Source organism: Pyrgilauda ruficollis, unplaced genomic scaffold, assembly GCF_017590135.1.
Source record: "Pyrgilauda ruficollis isolate IOZ18807 unplaced genomic scaffold, ASM1759013v1 scaffold287, whole genome shotgun sequence".
Taxonomy (NCBI): domain Eukaryota; kingdom Metazoa; phylum Chordata; class Aves; order Passeriformes; family Passeridae; genus Pyrgilauda; species Pyrgilauda ruficollis.
The window spans coordinates 1-20,076 of record NW_024524233.1 but is presented as its reverse complement, the minus strand read 5'-3'; the positions used below and the strand labels follow the sequence as shown (position 1 = coordinate 20,076).

Genomic DNA, 20,076 nt, shown 5'->3' with positions numbered 1-20,076 from the left:
TCGGGACTAAGATCTATTTCACTATTTACTTTTGTGAGAAGTGCATATTATATGGCTCTACGCAGATATTTACTATACACATTTAAGTTGTATTGAGTAGTGCTGTATTAACATTTTAATACTATGGTAAATGTAGTTTCATAGCAAAAAGGGTAGCTTTTGTTTGAGTTAAAATAGGAACTATGTATGTGGAATGTTTTCTTTTAGAAAGGAATGAGGGGCCCTCACCGGATGGCGGCTGCAGGATACCTAAATCTTTCAGAGAAAGGGAATTTATTGCTCCCTTATCAGCAGAAAACGAAGAGCTCCGCGCCCGGAGCCCGGCGAGCACGGCCCGGGCTGTGCCGCCCCGGCGCGTGGCTGGCCGGGGTCGGAGGGGCTCGCCCTCAGGGAGCCGGAGCTGCGCTGCCGCGGGCCCGGAGCCGCCCGGCCGGGTCCGACGGGTGTTCTCCCCGCAGGTGGACTGCGTCTCGGGAAAAGTGTTCTTCAGGGCAGCGGCGGGACCTGGAGAGCTGCGGCAGCTGCGCTCGGGGGAGCGCCTGTTCCTGCTGCTGAAGAAGCACAGTCCGCTGCCGGTGTCCGGGAACAGAGGTACGGACTTGGTTTGAGTCCTGGTTATAACATTCGAAGCGTTTAGTTTTTTACTGGTGGCTGTAGTTCTAATTGACAGTAATCGATCCTGAAGTGTCTTTCACCCACGTGCGTTTTCAACATTTTTTTGATCTGAAAAGGGCTTTTAAATTGTTTTCCATAGCTACCTTGCAGCCTGTATTCTGCTGGCACTGAGCGTATATCTGTATTTTAAAGACCCTTTCCCCTGCCCAGCCCCAAAAAAGAGAATAATAACCCACCTGAAAACCAAAGTTCAGTCCTAGATCTCTTGTGTTTATTTTAACAAGTCTTATTTTCTGTTAAACGAAGTGAATCCCGACCTATACATTGTGTCAATTTACTCCTAAGTATGCCGCTTGGATCATGTTCTCTGTCAGTGTTGGAGTGAGAATTTCAAGTTAGATGGATTGATATCTGCCTGCTGCTGGATTTTTATTTGGGAGATTACCTTCAGCTTTGAAGATGAAATTTGATCATGATTCTAAGATTTTAAGTGATAACTAGAATTTATGTTTTTTCCTTGACCAGCTTTCATGTATTTAAGTGAATTGGCCTCTCTGTTCCTCATGCCTCTCTTGTGGCTAGCTTGGGACTGCCCACACATGTAGGTGTGTGTTGCAGGATTGAAGGCACAGTGATGAATGGGAAGCAGGAATTTTCTTTCTGAAAGAATAAACTTGGTTTTGCCTGAGATGACTCAAAGTAATTAATGTTTGTATCTGTCTTTCAATTCTGGAGAGTGTTCTGCATCGCTTAAACCTGGGTCAAGTGCTTTCTGGGGAGGGTGGCATGGTAGGCTGGTGCTCTGTCCCTGGGAATGACACTCACAGGTGCTCTGGTTTTCTACAGCTGCTGAGTTCTTGTGCAGAATTCAACCCTTGCATGATTTAGTCTTGGTTGTGCAGTGCTGGTAATCAGAGGGGTGCCTCTGTGGCTCCTGGTGGGTGCTGAGTGCTCAGCTGTGGCTGTGATTCTGGACTCGCACATGAATGAAATCTGAACACAGCTGCTGTGAACAGCTGTGCTCAGTCCCTAGGGAAGTGGAATGCCGAGGATGAGATACTTAACCCAAAACTGTTTTTTTTCTTCTAGGGAAAATGCTTCATGAGATTAAAAGCCTTGTCATTGAGGACCCGAAATACTGGCTGGATATTATCTCTGTTTGGAGAAAGCTTCATGGACACAAGGGGAAAACACATTATGGCTCTGAAGAAAATGCATTGGCTCTGAAGAGAAAGTCAGAAGAAGAGACAAATACTGCAAGTAAAAGGCGGAAAACGGAGCAAGTGAAGGCAATTGTGTCTGAAGAGTGTCAGGTGGGAGCTGGGGAGACCTGTGAGGCACCAGACAGAATGAGCAGGCAGGAGTGCTGGACTGAGAGCAGGACTTCCTCAGAATTGCCTTCCAGAGGCAGTGGAGAGGATCCTGCTGCCAGTGAGGAGCTTTGCTTCAGCTTCAGGGTGTCATGTCGCTGCAGTGGAGCGATTGCCAGAATACTGACTTCACAGGTATGCTGAGGTACCTACTTTAAAAGAATTCAGCAAGGGTGAACAGAGATGTGTAGTTTGTTTGTCATTTCAGTTGTGTTGTGTCTTCTGGAATAATAAACTGATGTAAGCTTTTTCTGTATTTTCTCAAAAAGCCCTTAACCTGCATTCACCTTAAACAAGTGGAAATACAAATGCTGTTTTTGATTTCTGTGCACTATTACCCTTTATGTTTTTCAAATCAATACCTTTTGCTGAGGATAAGCAAAGGTAAGAGTTTGAGGTTCTGGGCCTGTGGAGGCTGAGGAGGGATTGGATAATTTAGAGCTACTTGAAGGGCCATTGCAAGGACCGTGGGGCCAGACTCCTCTCAGTTGTGGCAGGCTGGACGAAGGGGTAAAAGCCAGAACTCACAGTTTCAGTTGCCTCTGACTAGGTATTGTGGAGAATTTGTTCTTCAGGAATACAGCCCTGGGAGTCTTGGTCCTTAGGAAAGAATAGTGGCATGCAGTCCTCCGGGGTCTGTTCTATTCAGCCCTCTTCCCATCTGGGCGGGTTACTCTTACTGGAAGGTGTCAGTAGTTTAGGTTTTTTTCCTACTAAAGCTAGCACCTTGGTGAGGTGAGTACACATGAGCTTCCCTACGAGGGTGTTTGCCTAAATTTGTGCTGTGTCTGAACCTCTAAAGGTAATCAGAGCTTTCTATCTATAATGAAAGCATTAATACTGTGAGTTGTAGTTGTGCATTTGCAGGTTTTCTGTTGGGTAATCTGCCTTAGAGCCATTGAAAGTATTTTGTGCATATGATTAAGAATTCCAAAACGGTGGTAGTCACAGAATATTCTGAGTTGGAAGGGATCCACAAGGATCAAGTCCAGCTCAAGTGAATGTTTTATTGTCACTCGATCAGATCTGGAACTTCAGCCTCTCCTCTTGCTGCAGCTGAGTGTTGGTTGTTTGCCTTGTGCTATGTTTGCTTTGCCTCTCACTCACCTGCTCTGCCCTGTTGCACCTCTTCTGCTGTGAGTTGTGTGAATTACTCTCTTAGGCATAGACTCTTCCCTGGGATTTCTGAGGGTTGTGCACCCAAGGCTGTGCTCTGCAGTTTCCCCAGTTCTATGTTTTTTCGTGCCTGTGACTGTTCTCCCCCTCCTAGGAGGTCGGAAGAGCCATTGGCATGGCGCTGGTGAAGCAGTGTGGGTGGCATACTGATCTGCGGGACCCTGACCTGGAGGTAGGGCTGCTTGTGTGCCTGTGGATGCTTCCAGACTCACCCTGACACCTTTGGTTTTGTTCTCTGCTCCCTTTGCACGTGGGACCATGGCCTGTCCCTGCTGGTCTTCCTGCTGCTGAATTTACCTGAAAATCAGCATGTGTGTGTGCCTTCCAGAACTCTGGCATGAACCCCAGCCTGGCTGGGTCTGCCTGCATGGGAGGAGAAGGATCCCCAGAGGAGGAGTTTCAGGATCCAGCACCCTCACAGACTGCTGGACTCTGACTGTGAAAATGGAATTCACCTAAGCTATGGGTGTCTGTGGCCTCTGGAGGGGAAGGGAGCAGGCATCATAGGCTGTTCTCAAGGGGCTGGACTTGAGAATATCACATACAAGGCCCAGGGGAATGTTCCTCCACAAATAGCAAACTGCTCCCTTTGTGCACCCTTGCTGGTGCAGCTGCCCGGAGACCTTCCAGAGGATTCCTTGCTCCTGACAAGGAGTGTTTCTTCAGGGATGTTTGTCCATCCCTGCCCTTGGCTTGTGGAAGCTGCTCTCAGCTCTGATGCTGAGAGATTCCAGACCTGCAGAAACTCTGGAGGTTGTTTCCTGGTGCTGGTGCCCACACTGAGCACTGTGTACTATGTACAGCTTTGGTGAGGCTCACCTGCACCTCCTCTTCTTGCCCAGATTTTGCTCTGAAGCTGTTCAAGTGCTGAGGACTGGGATTTTCCAGCAGTGTTGTGTTTCCCTTTGTGCTTCCTGCGGGCAGGGATTGCAGTCATGCAAGACCTGCTGGGGAGCTCAGTCTTCTTTTGGGATGTTCTCTATAGGATAGCAGAACAATTTCTTGTTGTTTGTTTTGGGTTTTTTGTTTGGTGGGGTTTGGTTTGGGTTTTTTTGTTTGGGGTTTTTTGTTTAGTTGGTGTTTTTAAAATGTTTATTATTTTGTTGCTAGTACGCAGTGAATAATATTCTCCCACTTGTAGTAAATGGATTTATAACTAAAAATTCCTATGCTGTGTTAAGGAAAAATAAGCCCCCTTATAAATTCAAGTGCTTGCTGATGGATTCCTGGCTGACAAAATCGCCCTCAGCTTGATTAAGCATTAAATAATCTGTAAAGTGGCATTCAGATAATCTAGTGGGATTTCTTCCAATTAATTGTTGTTGTTTGTAGTATGGATTTTTGTTCTTAAAAACTGAAATCAGAAGTTTGTAGAAGCATCTGTGTCTGGTTTAAATGAGTTAAAGCTATTGTTGTGTCAGTTTGAGACTTTAAAATGTTGGGGTTGTTTTTTTTCTTCTTCTAGATCTTTGTACATCTTAATGACATTCACTCTGTGGTGGGGATTCCTCTTTTCAGGTAAGTGTTCTCCTCACCAGATTTGTTGTGGCAATATCAGAACACACAGGATTTGTAAATCTTGCTATCCACCATGAGTATTTATCTTTTGGTTTGATAATCACTGTTGTTAAATTAGTCTTGTGATCTGCCTGCGTTTTAAATGAACACACAGACCAGACTTTGCAGTGAGTTAATGGTTAAAAGCAGAGTTCTCTGTCTCTCAGGAGATCTGTCCATTTCATGTGTTCTTTGACATTACATGGGCTTGTCTGGGTGGTCCTGCTGCTGTTTTAGTTAACTTTTTTGGATTTTTGCTGTTTGCAGGCTTCCATTGGCAAACAGAGAGTATATCAGAACAGCAGGACTGCGGTCAACAGTGGCATGGGCCATGGCATCTCTGGCTGAAATCAGGGTCAGTGAATGTTCCTTGTGAAGAAATGGGTCCTGAACGAAGGGAATGGGGTGCTGCTCATGGGGGCTGGGGCTGGGGAGGAGTGGGGTGATTTCAGTGCCCCATTCCCTGGGAAGGAGTTAGGTGATTTCAATGCTCCATTTACTGGGGAGGAGTGGGGTGATTTCAGTGCCCCATTCCCTAGTGCCTGTGGCCAGGGTCTGCCATGCCTGTGATGAGTGTGCTGTCACCTGCAGTTTAGCCAGGTGTCTGCTGTAACTCCAGGTGCTTCTCAACAGAGCTGGTAATCCTTGTACAGATTCATGTCTAAGTGGCAAGATTTTTTCTGCTGTTCTGCAGCAGTGAAAAAATGAAATGTTGTTTGCTGTTGTTTTCCAAGGAAATGTGGTCTCTTTTCACAGTGGTACCAACATCTGTCTGCAGTCCACTTGTAATATTTCCTCCTGAATGTCGTCTCCTCCTCCTCAAGCTCCCCAATAGCTTCACACTGTCTGCAGTGAAGCTGTTGGTGCTTTTCACTATATTCTCTTACAGGCGAGTTTGGCCAGGGATTACCAGAGATTCTTGTTAACCTGTGCTGGGTTCAGTGGGATTGTGCACATCCCTCTGTGAGCTCTGTCCTGGGTAAGGAGTTTGGCATGCTGGGGATGCAGTAACCCCTCTGTTTTTGTAGGCTGGTGCCCTTGTGCTGGATCCCATGTGTGGGCTAGGAACCATCCTGCTGGAGGCTGCCAAGGAGTGGCCTGTGAGTATCCCAGTGCCAGCTGCTGGACCCCTGCAGGGAAACTGGTACTTGTGGGACAGGGTTTTCTCTCTGCCACTTAGGCAAAAGCCCAGTGCTGCCTGGAAAGGTGAAAATAAACCAATCTTTCTGGGCAGCTGCTAGAAGTACAAAGGTTCCCCAGATGAATGTGTCCTGCAGGCTGGTGCAGCTGGTGATTCCCACTGCAGGGTTTGTGTGAGGCAGCCACGAGCTTGTGAAGCTTCCTGGGGTCGGAGGAGTCGGTGTCATGGGACAGTTGTCAGCATTAGGGGCAGTGGGGCTGGCTGTATCTAGCTGGGGTCGTGCTGTTAGGACATGCTCTTGGTATTTCTGTCATTTCAAGTGTCTTGAGCAGACCAGAGCATTAAAAGAGTGGAGACAGCACATACTTCCTCCGTTGCTCCACCCTCTGGATTGTGGATTGCAGATGTCCCAGAAAGGGGGCTGTCTTGCAAGAGCTGTGCAACAAGGCAGTTCAAGAAGGGTTAATGAAATAAAGAACTAGAGTGTTCACAAAGTTACTTTTCTCTCTCTCTGGACAGGAAGCTTGTTACTGGGGTGCTGATATAAGTGACTCACAGTTAGAGGGTGCAGATGGCAATATCAGAACTGCAGGCTTAGTGGATAAGATTGAGCTGCTGAAAGCTTCTGTGAAAGGTATGTCTGTGGGATTTCCAGGTGGATATTTTGTGTTTCTGGGATTGTACAGGTAGGTTCCCCTGAGGTGATATGTTGCAGAGCTAACTCCCAACAAATAGCTGGGTTGTGGCTCTGGTGCTAGTGCTAGTGAAGGAATAATTATGAAGGGAGGTACTTCCTCCCTGCTGCCTGCACCTGGAACTTTGGTAAGAATGAAGTCAGCAGAAGACAATAAAAATTACAATTGTCTGCCATGGACAGTAATTGTCTCTCTTCATGGTAAATGTGTGATTTACCACCACAATACCATAAAGAGTATGAACCATGTGAGATTTTTTTGTATCTTAGTGGAACACAGCCAGGACAAATCCAAATGAAATGCAGCCTGTAAGTTAAATTTACCAGGTGAGTATTGGTGAGGACACATTAAGCTGAGCTGCATTGTTCATGTTTTGCAGTAGGATTATTTTGAATTATGGTTCCTTTCTCCTGTAAAAGGAAGTCTATTTTCTCTTGGTTTACAAGCGATTCTGTAGAGAAGGAAATAATTGTATGACCTTATTCTGGACCTCAGAGTCTGAGGCTAAATTATGCCTATATGAAATCCATGACAGGCAAGCTGGCTGAGTTTCCCTGTGCATGAGTGATGAAGTTTGCATATTTTTTTTTACCTTGCAGTATTTATTTTTTACTGGAATGATAAGAAACATTATTGATTTTTTAATAAAAATGTGGGTTTATTTCTCACTTAAAAGCTGTGTTTGACTTTGGTTTCTAGGCTAATGGACGGTACTTAGCTGTCAGGTTTTCTAAACTGAGCAAGTTGGTGTCTCCATCACTGCTCAGAAGCTGTAACTTCTGCATGTCTTGAGAAGGGCTGTAGGTGGCATGTCCTTTCATTTGCAGATAAAATTGATACCCAGTTGTTGTGCTGCAAGTGTTGACCCAAGAATGGTCCAGGAAATATCTCCAGCTAGTTGTAGAAAAGTTGGCATAGAATCTCAGCAGAGTTTAGTTGAGGAGGGACTGTTGGAAGTTTTTAGTCCTGCTGTCTACTCAAGGCCGTGTCAAGCGAGTTTGGAGCACCCTGAGGGATGGAGGACCCCAGGGTCTGTGCAGGGCCCAGGCCTGCTGGCCTGCACAGCCTGGCACGGGATGGAGGGACCTCCAGAGTCTCAGGAGGGATCCCAGCCTGGCACGGGATGGAGGGACCTCCAGGGTCTCAGGAGGGATCCCAGCCTGGCTGCACAGCCTGGCACGGGATGGAGGGACCTCCAGGGTCTCAGGAGGGATCCCAGCCTGGCTGTGCAGCCTGGCACGGGATGGAGGGACCTCCAGGGTCTCAGGAAGGGTCTCAGCTGGCCTGCACAGCCTGGCACGGGATGGAGGGACCTCCAGGGTCTCAGGAGGGATCCCAGCCTGGCTGCACAGCCTGGCACGGGATGGAGGGACCTCCAGGGTCTCAGGAGGGATCCCAGCCTGGCTGTGCAGCCTGGCACGGGATGGAGGGACCTCCAGGGTCTCAGGAGGGATCCCAGCCTGGCTGTGCAGCCTGGCACGGGATGGAGGGACCTCCAGGGTCTCAGGAGGGATCCCAGCCTGGCTGTGCAGCCTAGCACGGCATGGAGGGACCTCCAGGGTCTCAGGAGGGATCCCAGCCTGGCTGTGCAGCCTAGCACGGCATGGAGGGACCTCCAGGGTCTCAGGAAGGGTCTCAGCTGGCCTGCACAGCCTGGCACATGGCCAGCCTTCATCACCACAGGTGCAGTGCTGCATCTTCCTTAGGGGAGCTGACCTCAGCTGGGATGCAGAAGCTCTGAGGTGACCCTTCAAAGGCATGAGCTCTGACAGGATCCAAGTGATTCTGGCTGTAATCAGATTCCTTGAGGGAAGAAAAGGGGCATGGAGAGGAACTGGAGGTAGCTCCTTGCCATACATACATGTGCACTTGAACATTTGCACTGAGTAAAGTGCTCACAAATGTAGCTCTTTTGTGTTTTGCTCAACGATTTTCATGTTTAAGATGTACTGGGTGTTGAGAGGCAGCAGTTAATCTGGGACTGTGTAGTGCCCTAGGAGAGTCTTGCTGCAGGGGCAGACATCCTCAGGAGTGGAGACTCTGCAGACTGAACGGTGCTGCCACGCATTTGTCTCCTCCCAGTCTGCAGAGGGGTGGTGTCTCCACGGTGGCGTTCATGAGGGCAAGTGCAGAAGGAGATGTGAATCTGCATAATCCAAAATGTGGATTATGTGAATGTGCATAGCCCAAAAAGTGCTGGCAGGCAGTGTTGAAGGGGGAACAGGGGCAGAGCTGCTGTGCATTTTTCACACAGTCAGAGATAAGTAAAGACCTGCCTTTATTCTGCAGCACTGCCATTGCCTTCAGAAAGCTTTGATAGTGTTATTTCGGATATTCCATTTGGGAAGAAGTTCAAGACCACAAGTGATTCCCAGCTCCTACCAGATCTTCTCCAGGAAATGGAGAGGTACGTGTGGCCTTTGGCACCCTCATGGGTTTGATGGACATGCCATAATGGTTTGTGACCTCAGCATTCAGCCAGCTTCAGATCTGCTTTATTCCATAGTCTCCAACTCTGTCGTGTGACCCTGTGCAGGCTGTGGAGGTCTCAGCCCATTACTCATCCCTTGGAGGCTGTTACGTTGTGTTTCACCAGCTGTGAGCTGCCAAGGGAGGATCCTGTGTGAGCCATGCTCTCAAATGCTCTTGGCAATTTACAATTGGGAAATGTTTCTGAGCCATACTCCAGTGTGGCAGGAAGGAGAAAGAGGAGAGGCCTACCTGGACAAAGTTAAAGCGTGGCCAGGCTAATAAAGCTATAATCCTTTTCTAGTTAAGGCCTGCTTGTATAAATTAAGTCTTTCCTTTTTGAGGTCACAGCCAAGCTTTGACCAGCCTGCCTTGGCAGGAAGGATCTCAAGACTAGGAGAAGGGACATTCATTGTCCTTGCTGTTCAGGAACGCCTCACTAGCAGCCTGGGCTGGTTTTTGGTGTGTCCTTTCATCTCTCACCGTGTCCTTAGGTGGCAGAGTTGGGCCAAGCTGATAGCTGGGCTGCTTCTAACAGACAGGTCAAGCCATCTTCCCCTCTACTTCTTGCCTGAAAAGAAGCCCTTTCTCTAGGACTGTTCTTCAGCAGATGTTGATTTTACTCAGCCAATGCAGGAATGTGGTGGGAAGGTGATGGAGAAGGTTGCATGGCTCCACAGAATGGTATGGCAATCTTGTTTTCTGGCCTTATTTGCTCTATTGGTCCATCCTAAGTAAAATATTCCCTGAAGAAGGGGCCATGAGAGCCCCACCAGTAAAGCTGTTCAAACTACTTACTGTAAACTGAGTCAGGATAGTATTTCTTTTTCCCTTCTTTCAAAGCCACGTGTAATGTTTGGACACATACCTAGAAAAATTAATTGCAAACATTGATTAATTTTCTTCTGCTTCCTGAGTTTGAAAGCCATTCAGGATCAGTGGAACAGGGCAAGTTCCAAAAGGCTGTTTTTTGAAGTTTCCAAAAGGAAGGGCCAGTTTCAGAATTACCATGCTAATCTGAGCAGCCCTTGCTGCACTGGCAGGCTGTTCCTTTGCAATCTCCAAAAACCCTGGGCTTGATGGTGCCCTTGATGCTTGAAAGAATGCTGAGTGCGGTAAAAAATTAGTTTCTCTTCCCTGCTAACCCAATAGAAATAACTACTAACATTCAGAAATGTTTTGGAGTCAGGACAGGGCCCTGTTCTCCTATTTAGAAAGAGGTAAGAAGATGGGGGATTTAAATTCCTCTTGGAGGTGCAGCTCACTGAGTTGAGCTGACACACTCCGGTGTTTCACTGAATGCAGGTGGCATCTGAAGTGTCAGCAGTGGCAAAGTTCTGCACAGGCAAAGGGATGCCAGAAGGGATCAACATCTAACCTTTCTTTTTCCTGTGATTGCCAGAGTGCTTCGTGTTGGAGGGACCCTGGTGTTGCTGCTGAGCCAGGAGCTCCGCAGACACGTGGATCGTTTGACCAGGTGTGCTGGAGGTGCCTCTGCTGATGGTGACAGTGGAACTGCCCCTGCACAAGCCATGGATGGTTTGACCAGGTGTGCTGGAGGTGACCCTGCTGAGGCCTGTGCTGATGGTGACAGTGGAGCAGCCCCAAGTGTGGATGGGAATTCCTCCTCCTTGGCCCAGGGGGGTGGAAAATCTGTTCTCAGCAGACATTTCGGGTCTCTGCTGCCAGAGGGTGTCTATGCCGTTAGCCTGGGCAAGACTGATGCTTTCATACACAAATACAGGAAGGTGTCTGCTCCTGGGAGCAGCAGAACTGGGACTGAGAGCTGTCCCAGTACTGGTACACTCCCTGGAACTGGGAGCTCTCTGGCCCTGGGCTGAAGAGAACTTGAATGCTTCGGGAGCAGCAGGACTCGTGGGGCTCTGCTGATGCAGACACACCCACTGCCATCCCTTAGATTGCCTCATGTTCTTGGGAAGTCCTAAGGCTCTGTGCTGTTCTGTCTCTGGTTTAATAGGAGAAGTGGAAGATGCCAGTTCTACTGTATTGGATACAGTGAAAGAGGATATAGTGTATTGTAATGTGGCAGAGTCCTCAAATCCTTGTTTAGGCGAAACTGCTCAGTATTGGGAGGAGCTTCTGTGGGAGAGACTTCTGATTTGCAGAACTGCAAAGCCAGTTGTGGTAGCCCATGATCTTTGGGCTGTGCACTCCAGCTATTCATTTTAAAGTAATATTTAAGCTGCAGCTTTGTCTATTCTAAGTATTCTTAGTGTTCAGGTTGTTCTTAGATGGAGGATAGGTGTGCCCCCTGAGATGCTGAGCAGGAAGGGAGGCCAGAAGGACAAGAAGCAGCAGTGACAGCTGGAGCTGCAGCCAGTCCCAGGCCCTGGGCCCTGACCCTGTTTTGTGTGTCCTGGGTCCTCCCTGCCCTGCCTCTCCCTTTCTCTCCTGCATTTTTGTGACACCTTTTTTTCTTCTCTGTACCTTTTCTCTTGGTTCTTCTGTCTCGTCAAAATAGGGCTTCTAGAACTGTACCAGCATGACAGAAAGGGCCCAAGGCAATACTGAAATCACTCTCTCCTTTGGGTTTTAGCGTCCTTTGTACAAAGGCTGAGATAGCAAAAACCAAAAAACATTGCATGTTTTCTGTGACAACTAAGCATAAAGACTTCTCACTACTTTCCTAAGCCATGTCAGTCTGCAGGAACACTGGAGGACTTTTGAGGAGGGAAAATTAGGATAAAAGACTGTGTCAAAAGACTGAAGATCACCTTAAAGAGCAGGGTTGGGTTTAATAATGCTATTTTGTTGACTTCAACACTGTTTCTCTCAAATGTTTTTAATGAGAAAAGTAAAAAATAGGATTATATTTGCATTTTCAAACACACTTTTCTGTCCTAAAATATCTTGTAGTTGTTAATGTATATTTTTACAGCTGTGCAGTCTATGATAAAGACTTCCTTTTGAAACTCAGCAGCATTTTGGCCTAAAGCAAACTTTAAGGGTAGGGTTTGGGGGGAGGTTTGTTTTTGTTCATTGTAGTTTCTGGTTTTGTTTTTTGTTTCATTTGGCTTGCCTTTTTTTCTAACACTGAGCGTATCAAAGAAATCAAGGAATAATGTGTAATTGTAGTTTGAAATTGTTACTTTTTTACAAACAATTACTTTGAACTCTGGTTAACTGTATTTATCTAGTGTGGTTCAGTATTCTTCAACCATTGTGCTGCCAAAAACATTTAGAAATGTCTTGGTGAGAATTTTTGCTTTGGTATTTTAGAAGAAAGCAGCGTAGGCCACGTTGTGCTGCCCACATGCAGCTGTGAGACATTTGTTCCTTGCCTGAGACATGAAAGGATAGTTTTGTGTTGTCCTGCCAAGTTCTGTTTGTGTATTGTAGTGGCTTTACCTATGTCCTAGGGCTGTTTTTGGTCCCTGCTTGTTTTTTTGTATGAAAGCTGATTTTTCTAGTCTTGCAACACCAACAAAAAAAGGAATGTAAATGGCACTCGCAGTGCTAATGTCACATCAACCCTCATTGTTTGTAGGTACTGTTTTTTTGGAGGCAATGAACTGATGTCTTCAGTCTGTTGCTTTTTGAAGTTGTTGGATGTTTTGGGGATTACAGTGATGAGACCTGAACATAATGATGTGTGCCCTGTAGTCATACCAACACTGAAAATTTTCCAGGTGTTCCCTCTAAGTTTCTTTGATGCTGAACTACAGACACACGTAAAAGCTACCAAAAAAACCCTGTTCTGTGGAAAAACACACCCTAAAGAAACATCTATGTGTGAAATTCTGAGACTTGCTGTAAGTATAGATGAATTCTTCTGTAACGACTTGGATCATATGTTATCTGTATAGCAGCCATACAAAAATAATAGAGCTGCTCTTGACAAAACTCTTTTTCTGAGGAATAGCAAGCAAAGTTTTCTGTATTTTGTCAAAGCAAGTCAACTACAAATACAAATAAATACATACTTTTACATCAGTACTTCAAAATACAAAAATATATGCAGCTCTTTGGAAGAAATTAGAAGTGAACCCAGACCTTTGCAGGTATTTTTTCTTCTACAATATACACGCTCTAGGAACTGGATACATTAAAATTATATTTTAACAACAGTAGACTTATGGTAATTCACTGTATTCACAGAATATATAGAAGCAGACTGAATAGATTCTCAATACATTTTGGTATTGGATAAAGTTCTGTGTTAGATATGCAAGAATATAATTTTAAATGTTAATGCCATTATGTTGTCACAATTATTTTAGCTTGAGGAGAGTAATAGATTAAAACTGATTTTTCAGGGATTTTACAGTCAGGAGCTGTAATTTAACCAGAAGTGAGGTAATTAGAGATAGATCCCGAGCTGCGTCTTATCAGATTATAATTAGTCTTCTTTGAATAGCAGATTGAGACACACTTGGTTTGTTACATATTGCCATTCAAAATATCCTAGTATTAAATATAGCTAGTCATGTTATTACTGGCACACTGTGCTTGTGTAACTGTGGACATCAGCATATCTGAAATAAATACAGAATTTCTGCTCATATTTATTTATGTATTGAAACCTGTAAAGTTTCTCATTTTTGTATACAGAAAAAAATACTAATTTGTATGTAGATGCATTTTAAAATAAAAATATATGTATTCTTTACAAGATTTTAGAATATAAGAAATTATATGGAGGCCCCTTCTGGAGGGGGGCTGTATGTATGTAAATGGGATTATTAAACCAACACCCTGCTGTCTGGACTAGTTTAATTCATTTTGTACCTCCTTTGGGGGCGAGTAAAAAGGATAGGAGTTGGAGTCTGGTTGGTGATGATGTAATTTGGGGCACCCCAGTGTCACTGGGAGAGTGAAGATGCAGTGGAAGAGAAGGTGAGTTGGGTGTGAGAGGGGTTTGGTGGGGTCCTCCCAAAAATGGAGGTTACAGCCAAAAAATGCTTGGAAGTTTAGGGGCTGTGTTTGTGCAAAAAATATTAAAAATTGTAGCCTTCCTTATCTCTATATAAAAAGAATTTTTTAAAAAAATTTCTTGCAACTACAATCCTGTATCTACTGAATTGTATACAAGGATCTTGGATTATAAGAAATTCTAAATATAGATACAGAGGGTTTAAAAATGCAAGTATAATTTTATGTATATAATAAGGGCTTGAAAATGGAAGAAAGTATCTCTGTGAAGGCAGTAGAAATAGCTGTCAGTGTTCAGAGGGTTTTCTGTCTGACACAGCTGGAGATCTCTGCCGGGACAATCACTGCTGCTGCCTGATGATGAGCACTGCGTACTGCAGCTCCCGTGGGAAATGCCACACTCAAGATGGCGGCCCAGGCATGTGCGTGACACCGTCCTTCCCAGATGGCGGCCAGTCACACATGCGCTTTGAGGAGGACAAAACGGCATTGCGGCAGGACCTCTCTCCTTTTCCTGCCTGTCTGAGCCTGACCCGAGGCCCAACCACGACTCCGCACTTGCAGCTTGATCTTGTGTGGCGCTTTCCAGCGTGGGGACACGATGGGCCAAGAGCAGAGTTGGAGTTTGGCTCAGGCAGCAGGACGGGCACCTTTCTGAGAAGGAGGGCCCTTTTTCCTTGCTACAGAAACAATGGGGGCGTAGCCAGAAGTGGCTTCTGCCAGATCCCAAGATGGCGATGACAGGTGGAAGTCACGTGATACCACATCCAAAGGTGGCGGTGATTAACTGGAAGTGACATCTGCCAGTAACAAAGACAGCAAATGAGGGCGAAAGTCACGTGATGCCACACCAAAGATGGCTGTATGTGACTCATCATGTTCGTCTGAAGATGGCATCATCGTGCACACGTGCTTTTGGGTAGGGACAAAAATGATGCCACAGAAGGACCCCGCTCGTCAGAAAGGTGTCCATTTGCCTGCCTGAACCTGAGCCAGCTCTGACACTGCCACCGTGCTTCTAGTGTGATTTTCTGTCACCGTCCCTGGTGTGGGGACACGCGTGGCAGATTCAGTGGTGCTGGAGACAGGCAGGAGACGCGCAGGTAGCGGTGGGGTCAGGTCTGATTCTTTCAATAAAGTTGAGTCAACCCTAAAGCAACCCCCCCACCCTTTGGCTCCTGTCTTTCTTTGGTGTGGTTCAGTCATTTTTTCCACTGTATTTCTTGCTTTGCTTCTCACCTTACTTTTCAGTCTATTCCTCACTTCACTTTTCTATTTCGGACTTTATTTCTGTCTGTCTCTAACTGCATCTCTAGCTCTGTTTCTGTTTCTCACTGTTTCTAACTCTATCTCTCTGCTTCTCTATGACTGTTTCCCCTCTGTTTCTCTGTTTCCCTATTTCCTTATTTCACTTTCTTTTTCTCTATATACTTTATACTTGAACTCTGTTTATTTTTCTCTCTAGCTTTAACTGTATTTCTTTTTCTCTCTATTTCCACTTCTCTCTAACTGTATCTTTTTCACTCTATTTCTTTTTCTGTTTAACTTTTATGCTATTTCCTTTGCTCTTCAACTCTATTTCTCTCTAACTGTATTTCTTATTCTCTCTATTTCTTTTTATTTCTAAGACTATTTCTAACTTTTCCTTTCTATCAATACAATACATAGTACAAATTATATTATATATATCTTATTATATATGTCATATATGTTGTCTAAATATCATACATCAATATAATATATAACCACTTGTTAATGTGAATGTAAATATAAAAAATATAAATGTAAAAATATTTAAATATAGTTTAAAATAAAGGGTTTTTTGTTTTTAATTTGGCAATAGGCAGGGTTTTTATTATAAAAATTATAAATAAAATAAAGGTAGAAATCTAAATATAGAAATATATAATAAATATATAAAGATATAAAAATTAAAAAGCTAAGTAAATATAAGTATAGCAGTGCATATTATATATACTATTAATAATTTATTTACATTACATTTTGATATACATTATATATTTATCAATATAATACATCAATAAAACTATAAATGCAAATGTGAATATAATTATGAAAAATATAAATAAAAACTATTTAAATATAGTTTAAAAGAAAGGGCTTTTGGTTTTTGTGTTAGAGGCAGGGATTTTATTTTAAATACTATGAATATACATATTTTGATATAATTCTAAATATAGAAATATACTAAATATCTAAAAATATATATAGAAATATAAAATATAAATATAAGTAATAGGAAGATATATAATTTAGAATATAAATAACACTATACATCAATACACATTTTAAATGCAAATGTAAATATAAAAACATGAAAGATATAAATTTTAAAAAATTTATATATGGTATAAAAGAAAGCTTTTTTGGTTTTTATTTGGGTGGAGACAGGGGTCTTATTTTAAATTATATAAGCATTATAGAAATATAAATCTAAATATAGAAGTATATAATCAATATATAAAAATATATATAAAAATAGAAATAGAAATAAAGTAATAGGAATAGATGTAATATAGAATATATATTACATCATACATCAATATACATTATAAATATAAATATGAAAACTACAAAAAAAAATTTAAATATTGTCTAAAAGGGGTCTTAATTTTGGTTCTTATTGGGTTAGAGGCAGGTTTTTTAGTTTTCTTCCGAGTGGTTTTGGGGCATTTATTTTAGAGGAGTTTTTGGAGGGGATCGCAACTGCTCGTTTTTGCCCCTTCCCTGCCCGCAGCCCCGGCTGGGGCGGGCGGCAGCGCTGCCGCCTTGTGGACAGAGCGCGGTACTGCAGCCCCCCGAGAGGCGGCGGCGAAAACGCCGCTCTCTGCCGAAGTGCTGCAGCGGGCGACAGCGGAGGAGAGGGTGGCCCGGGACGCGCTTGACCTTCTCAAGATGGCGGGAAAAAAAACCGGGAAAACGAGGACCACATTCCGTCTACTGGACTGCCTGCACGGCACCCCGACGCCAGCACGGCCCCGGTGGAATTTTCTGTGTCCTTTCCAGTGCCTTGGACACGGACTGTGGGCTCAGCGGCGCCGCGGGGGGGGGTATTTCGGTCGGTTGCTGACAGGCATCGGCGAAAACGCTTCTCTCTGCCGAGGTCCTCTCGCTGTCGACATATTGGGAGTGGCGCGTCGCCTGACTTGCTTGACCTTCTCAACATGGCGGGGGGGGGCGGGAAAATCCAGTTTAGCCGATGATAGCCGAGTTTAGCCGAAGAGCCGATGATAGCCGAGTGTGACCGAGTTTAGCCGAAGAGCCGAAAATAGCCGAGTGTAGCCGAAATAGCCGAGTGTAGCCGGTGATATACGAGTTTAGCCGAAGAGCCGATTATGACCGAGTCTACCCGAACCGAGCCGAGTTCAGCCGAAGAGATGAAACAAGCCGAATTTAGACGAAAATCCGAATTTAAACGAGTTTAGACGAAGAGCCGAACGAAGGCGAATCTAACGGAATGCAGCCGACAATAGCCGAGTTTAGCCGATAACAGCTGAATTTAGCCCAAGACCGGGTTCTGCCGAACCGAGCCGAGCTCCGCCGAGCGCAGCATCCCGGGCAGGGCGGGACGGGCTCGGGATGGAGCCGGGGCTCTGTGAGGCTTCCCCTCCTGTCCCTCTCTCTACCCCTCCTTCCTCCTCCCCGCATTCCCCTTAGTTATCTCCTTTTCCCCCTTTTGCTCTGCCCCCAAACCCGGATCCTTCCTGTCCCGTCCCTACTCCGCTACTCCGTTCTATTCCCCCTCTCTCCCTCCTCTGTCCACGGTCCCTCTTCCCCCGCTCCCTGGCTTTCACTTCTCCTCCCGCTTTCCTCCCCAGCACGACCTCCCTCCCTACCCTTTCTCATCCCCTGCTATCGCTCCTCTCTTCCCGTCCCCCCTTTCCTTCTTCGCTGCAGCTCGGGGCGCTGGAGAATAAAGCCCAGAGGGCCGGAGCCCGGCGCCCCTCGGCCCCTGCAGGAGTCCCCGCACGGGGCCGGGGGGTCTCGGCGGATCCCCCATGCCGGTCAGACACACCGCCCGGCACTGCCGGACCTGCGGCTTTCCCGACATCCCGCTGAGAGCGGCCCCCGCTCTGTGGCGTGCCGTCCCTGCCGCTCCCTCTCTCTGCCCCTCGCCGGTGACAGCGAGGCTGGGGAAGAACTTCAACCCTTCTGGGGGCTGCCCCCCCTTTCTTGTTGCTGCGGAGTCCCTTTCTAGGGGGATGTACATGTGGAAAGGGCTTGAAGGAAGCTCTGCGCTGCTGTCAAGGGCAGTTTGACTCGTACTGTGCCTTCTTTGGGGGTGAGGAAAAGGGGGTGAAGACTCAAGTGCCCTGAAACCGTAAGAACGGCTGCAGGGGCTGCAGGGGACAGAAAGGGCTCTCTGGCGCCTTTTGCCTCCGTGCTCTGCCTGCCCCCAGTGTGCGTCGCTGCCCCGGGCTGAGCTCGGCGGCAGTGCTGCCGCCTTGTGGACAGAGAACGGTACTGCCGCCCCCCGACCCAGCGCCAGTTTTCCTTCCGGCTGTGAAACTGCAAACATCGCAGTATTCCTCTGACACCAGCGGTTCTAGGAAGTACAGGTGTAGGTGACCTTGGCCTCCCTTAGGCGCTCATGTCAACTTGCTCTGAAACATTAGGGTGGAAGTTATTCTACCTCATGAACAGAGGTACCTTTTCCTTACAGGTGCTTGTCCCGTAGTTTGGATTCTGCTTCCTAGCATTTCTAGTGTGACAGGGTTTACCATAGAGGCGATCTGCCAGGAGGCAGCACTTTGCGGGGCATGTCAGTCCTGGGTGTGTATTCTGAACTCTTTAAGAATGCTGGGTTTGAAGTATTTCTTACCTCAGGAAAACAGCAGTCTTTTGCGTCTGCATATCAGGTGTTGAAATTTTGGGTTCGGTTTCTTGAATCACAAATGTCATAGGATTCCTCCCAGAATGACAGCTGCCAGGAACTATGGCTCTTCTTGGTCTTGTTTTTCAGGGGCTGTCTCCAAAGTGACCTACAGACATTGGAATGGAAATCTTTATTTATTGTGTAAAAGAATCACTCTCTGAAGCATCAGCCAGGGTCTAAATGTGCCATTCTGCCTTTTAAAAGTACCAACATCACATGATTTTTCTCAGATTAAAGCTTCTGTGGAGTTGGATCTGCCTGGCCCTTGAGAGTTGTGGGCCTCCTGTGAACTGGTCCTGTCAGAAGGGCTTGCTGAGTTTTCCATTGTGTGGAAAAGAGATCCCATTTGGAGCCTGAAGCCTTGTGTTTCCTGTGGGATTTCCACTCCTAGAATTGCAAACTTTGCAGGATTTCTTACAGCAGAAGTTTTCTGGAAACGAGGACCTTGGCTGGATTTGCGTCTCAGGACTCTCAAGTGAAATGACCTTGAGACAGCAGGGCGTGCAGATTTCCGTGCTGTTGAAAAGAGCTATTGTTCGCACCCAGGAGGGTCTGAACGGGGGTGTCACCTCTTAAATTTGCAAATGTCACAGGATTTCTTCTAAATGAATGGTGCTAAGAACATAAGGTCTGGCTGGCTTTGGACTTAGAGGTGCCTCCTCTAAATTGATAAGTGCTCCTGCAAATGCCAAATAGCCCTTGCAATGCAGTTAATCAGCTTCAAAGTACCATCAGGTTGCTGCCCCTGCAAAGATTTTGGCAGGCCCTGGTTGTGGTGTCTCCATCCCACTCCACTACCCTTAGCAGGTGCTTATGGTTGCATGGGGAATCATCATGGAGCATGCCAACCCAGTTCTATCCTGGGAAAAGCACCTGTATTTTACCCTAAAATTTTTGTCCCATTATAACTCCTGTTAGAATATAAACGTAACTTCTCTGTTTCCTCTGATTTTACCCCTAGTCATCTTTCCATACAAACATTGCTCCACTCTCCAGACGATTATTGTGAGCAGGTGTGAGCTCTGCTGTCCCTTTGGACTGAGAAAGACAGAGTTTTCCCAAGTTCCTTTTGAACCTGTCCTGCACCTGTTACAAGTCCTCAGTCTCCTGCAGTTTTGTGGGTCAGTCACATGTAAAACAGCACAACTGGCTGGCATGCTCTGCTCATGAGGGGAGACAAGAGAAGAATCCCTCTGCTCACACCAGACCTGCAGCTGCCAGACGTCCAAAGCACCTGTGGAGGCCCCAGGGATTGATGGCACA

The 20,076-nt window shown here is 45.9% G+C and overlaps 1 protein-coding gene and 1 long non-coding RNA gene across 3 annotated transcripts; both read left to right on the top strand.

Moving 5' to 3' along the window:
* The first annotated feature begins 308 nt into the window (after window positions 1-308).
* On the top strand, window positions 309-15,024 carry THUMPD2 (THUMP domain containing 2). Of its 2 annotated transcripts, XR_005955514.1 has the most exons (10): window positions 460-591; window positions 1,705-2,120; window positions 3,256-3,333; window positions 4,627-4,679; window positions 4,986-5,073; window positions 5,747-5,818; window positions 6,379-6,493; window positions 8,844-8,961; window positions 10,426-12,796; window positions 14,236-15,024. XR_005955514.1 is itself a non-coding variant. In XM_041472258.1 (9 exons), exons 2-9 carry the CDS (start codon window positions 1,710-1,712, stop codon window positions 10,862-10,864), a joined length of 1,374 nt encoding a protein of 457 aa, XP_041328192.1. In that variant the 5' UTR covers window positions 309-591; window positions 1,705-1,709; the 3' UTR covers window positions 10,865-13,546. The 2 variants fall into 2 exon arrangements, 1 of the variants encoding a protein (XP_041328192.1); XM_041472258.1 differs by lacking the exon at window positions 14,236-15,024 and having other exon boundaries at window positions 309-591; window positions 10,426-13,546.
* A 3,105-nt stretch (window positions 15,025-18,129) lies between these two features.
* LOC121356142 lies at window positions 18,130-19,726 on the top strand. The gene is made up of 3 exons (XR_005955513.1): window positions 18,130-18,498; window positions 18,601-18,710; window positions 18,901-19,726. It is a non-coding gene; the product is annotated as an uncharacterized LOC121356142 (long non-coding RNA).
* The last annotated feature ends 350 nt before the right edge of the window (window positions 19,727-20,076 follow it).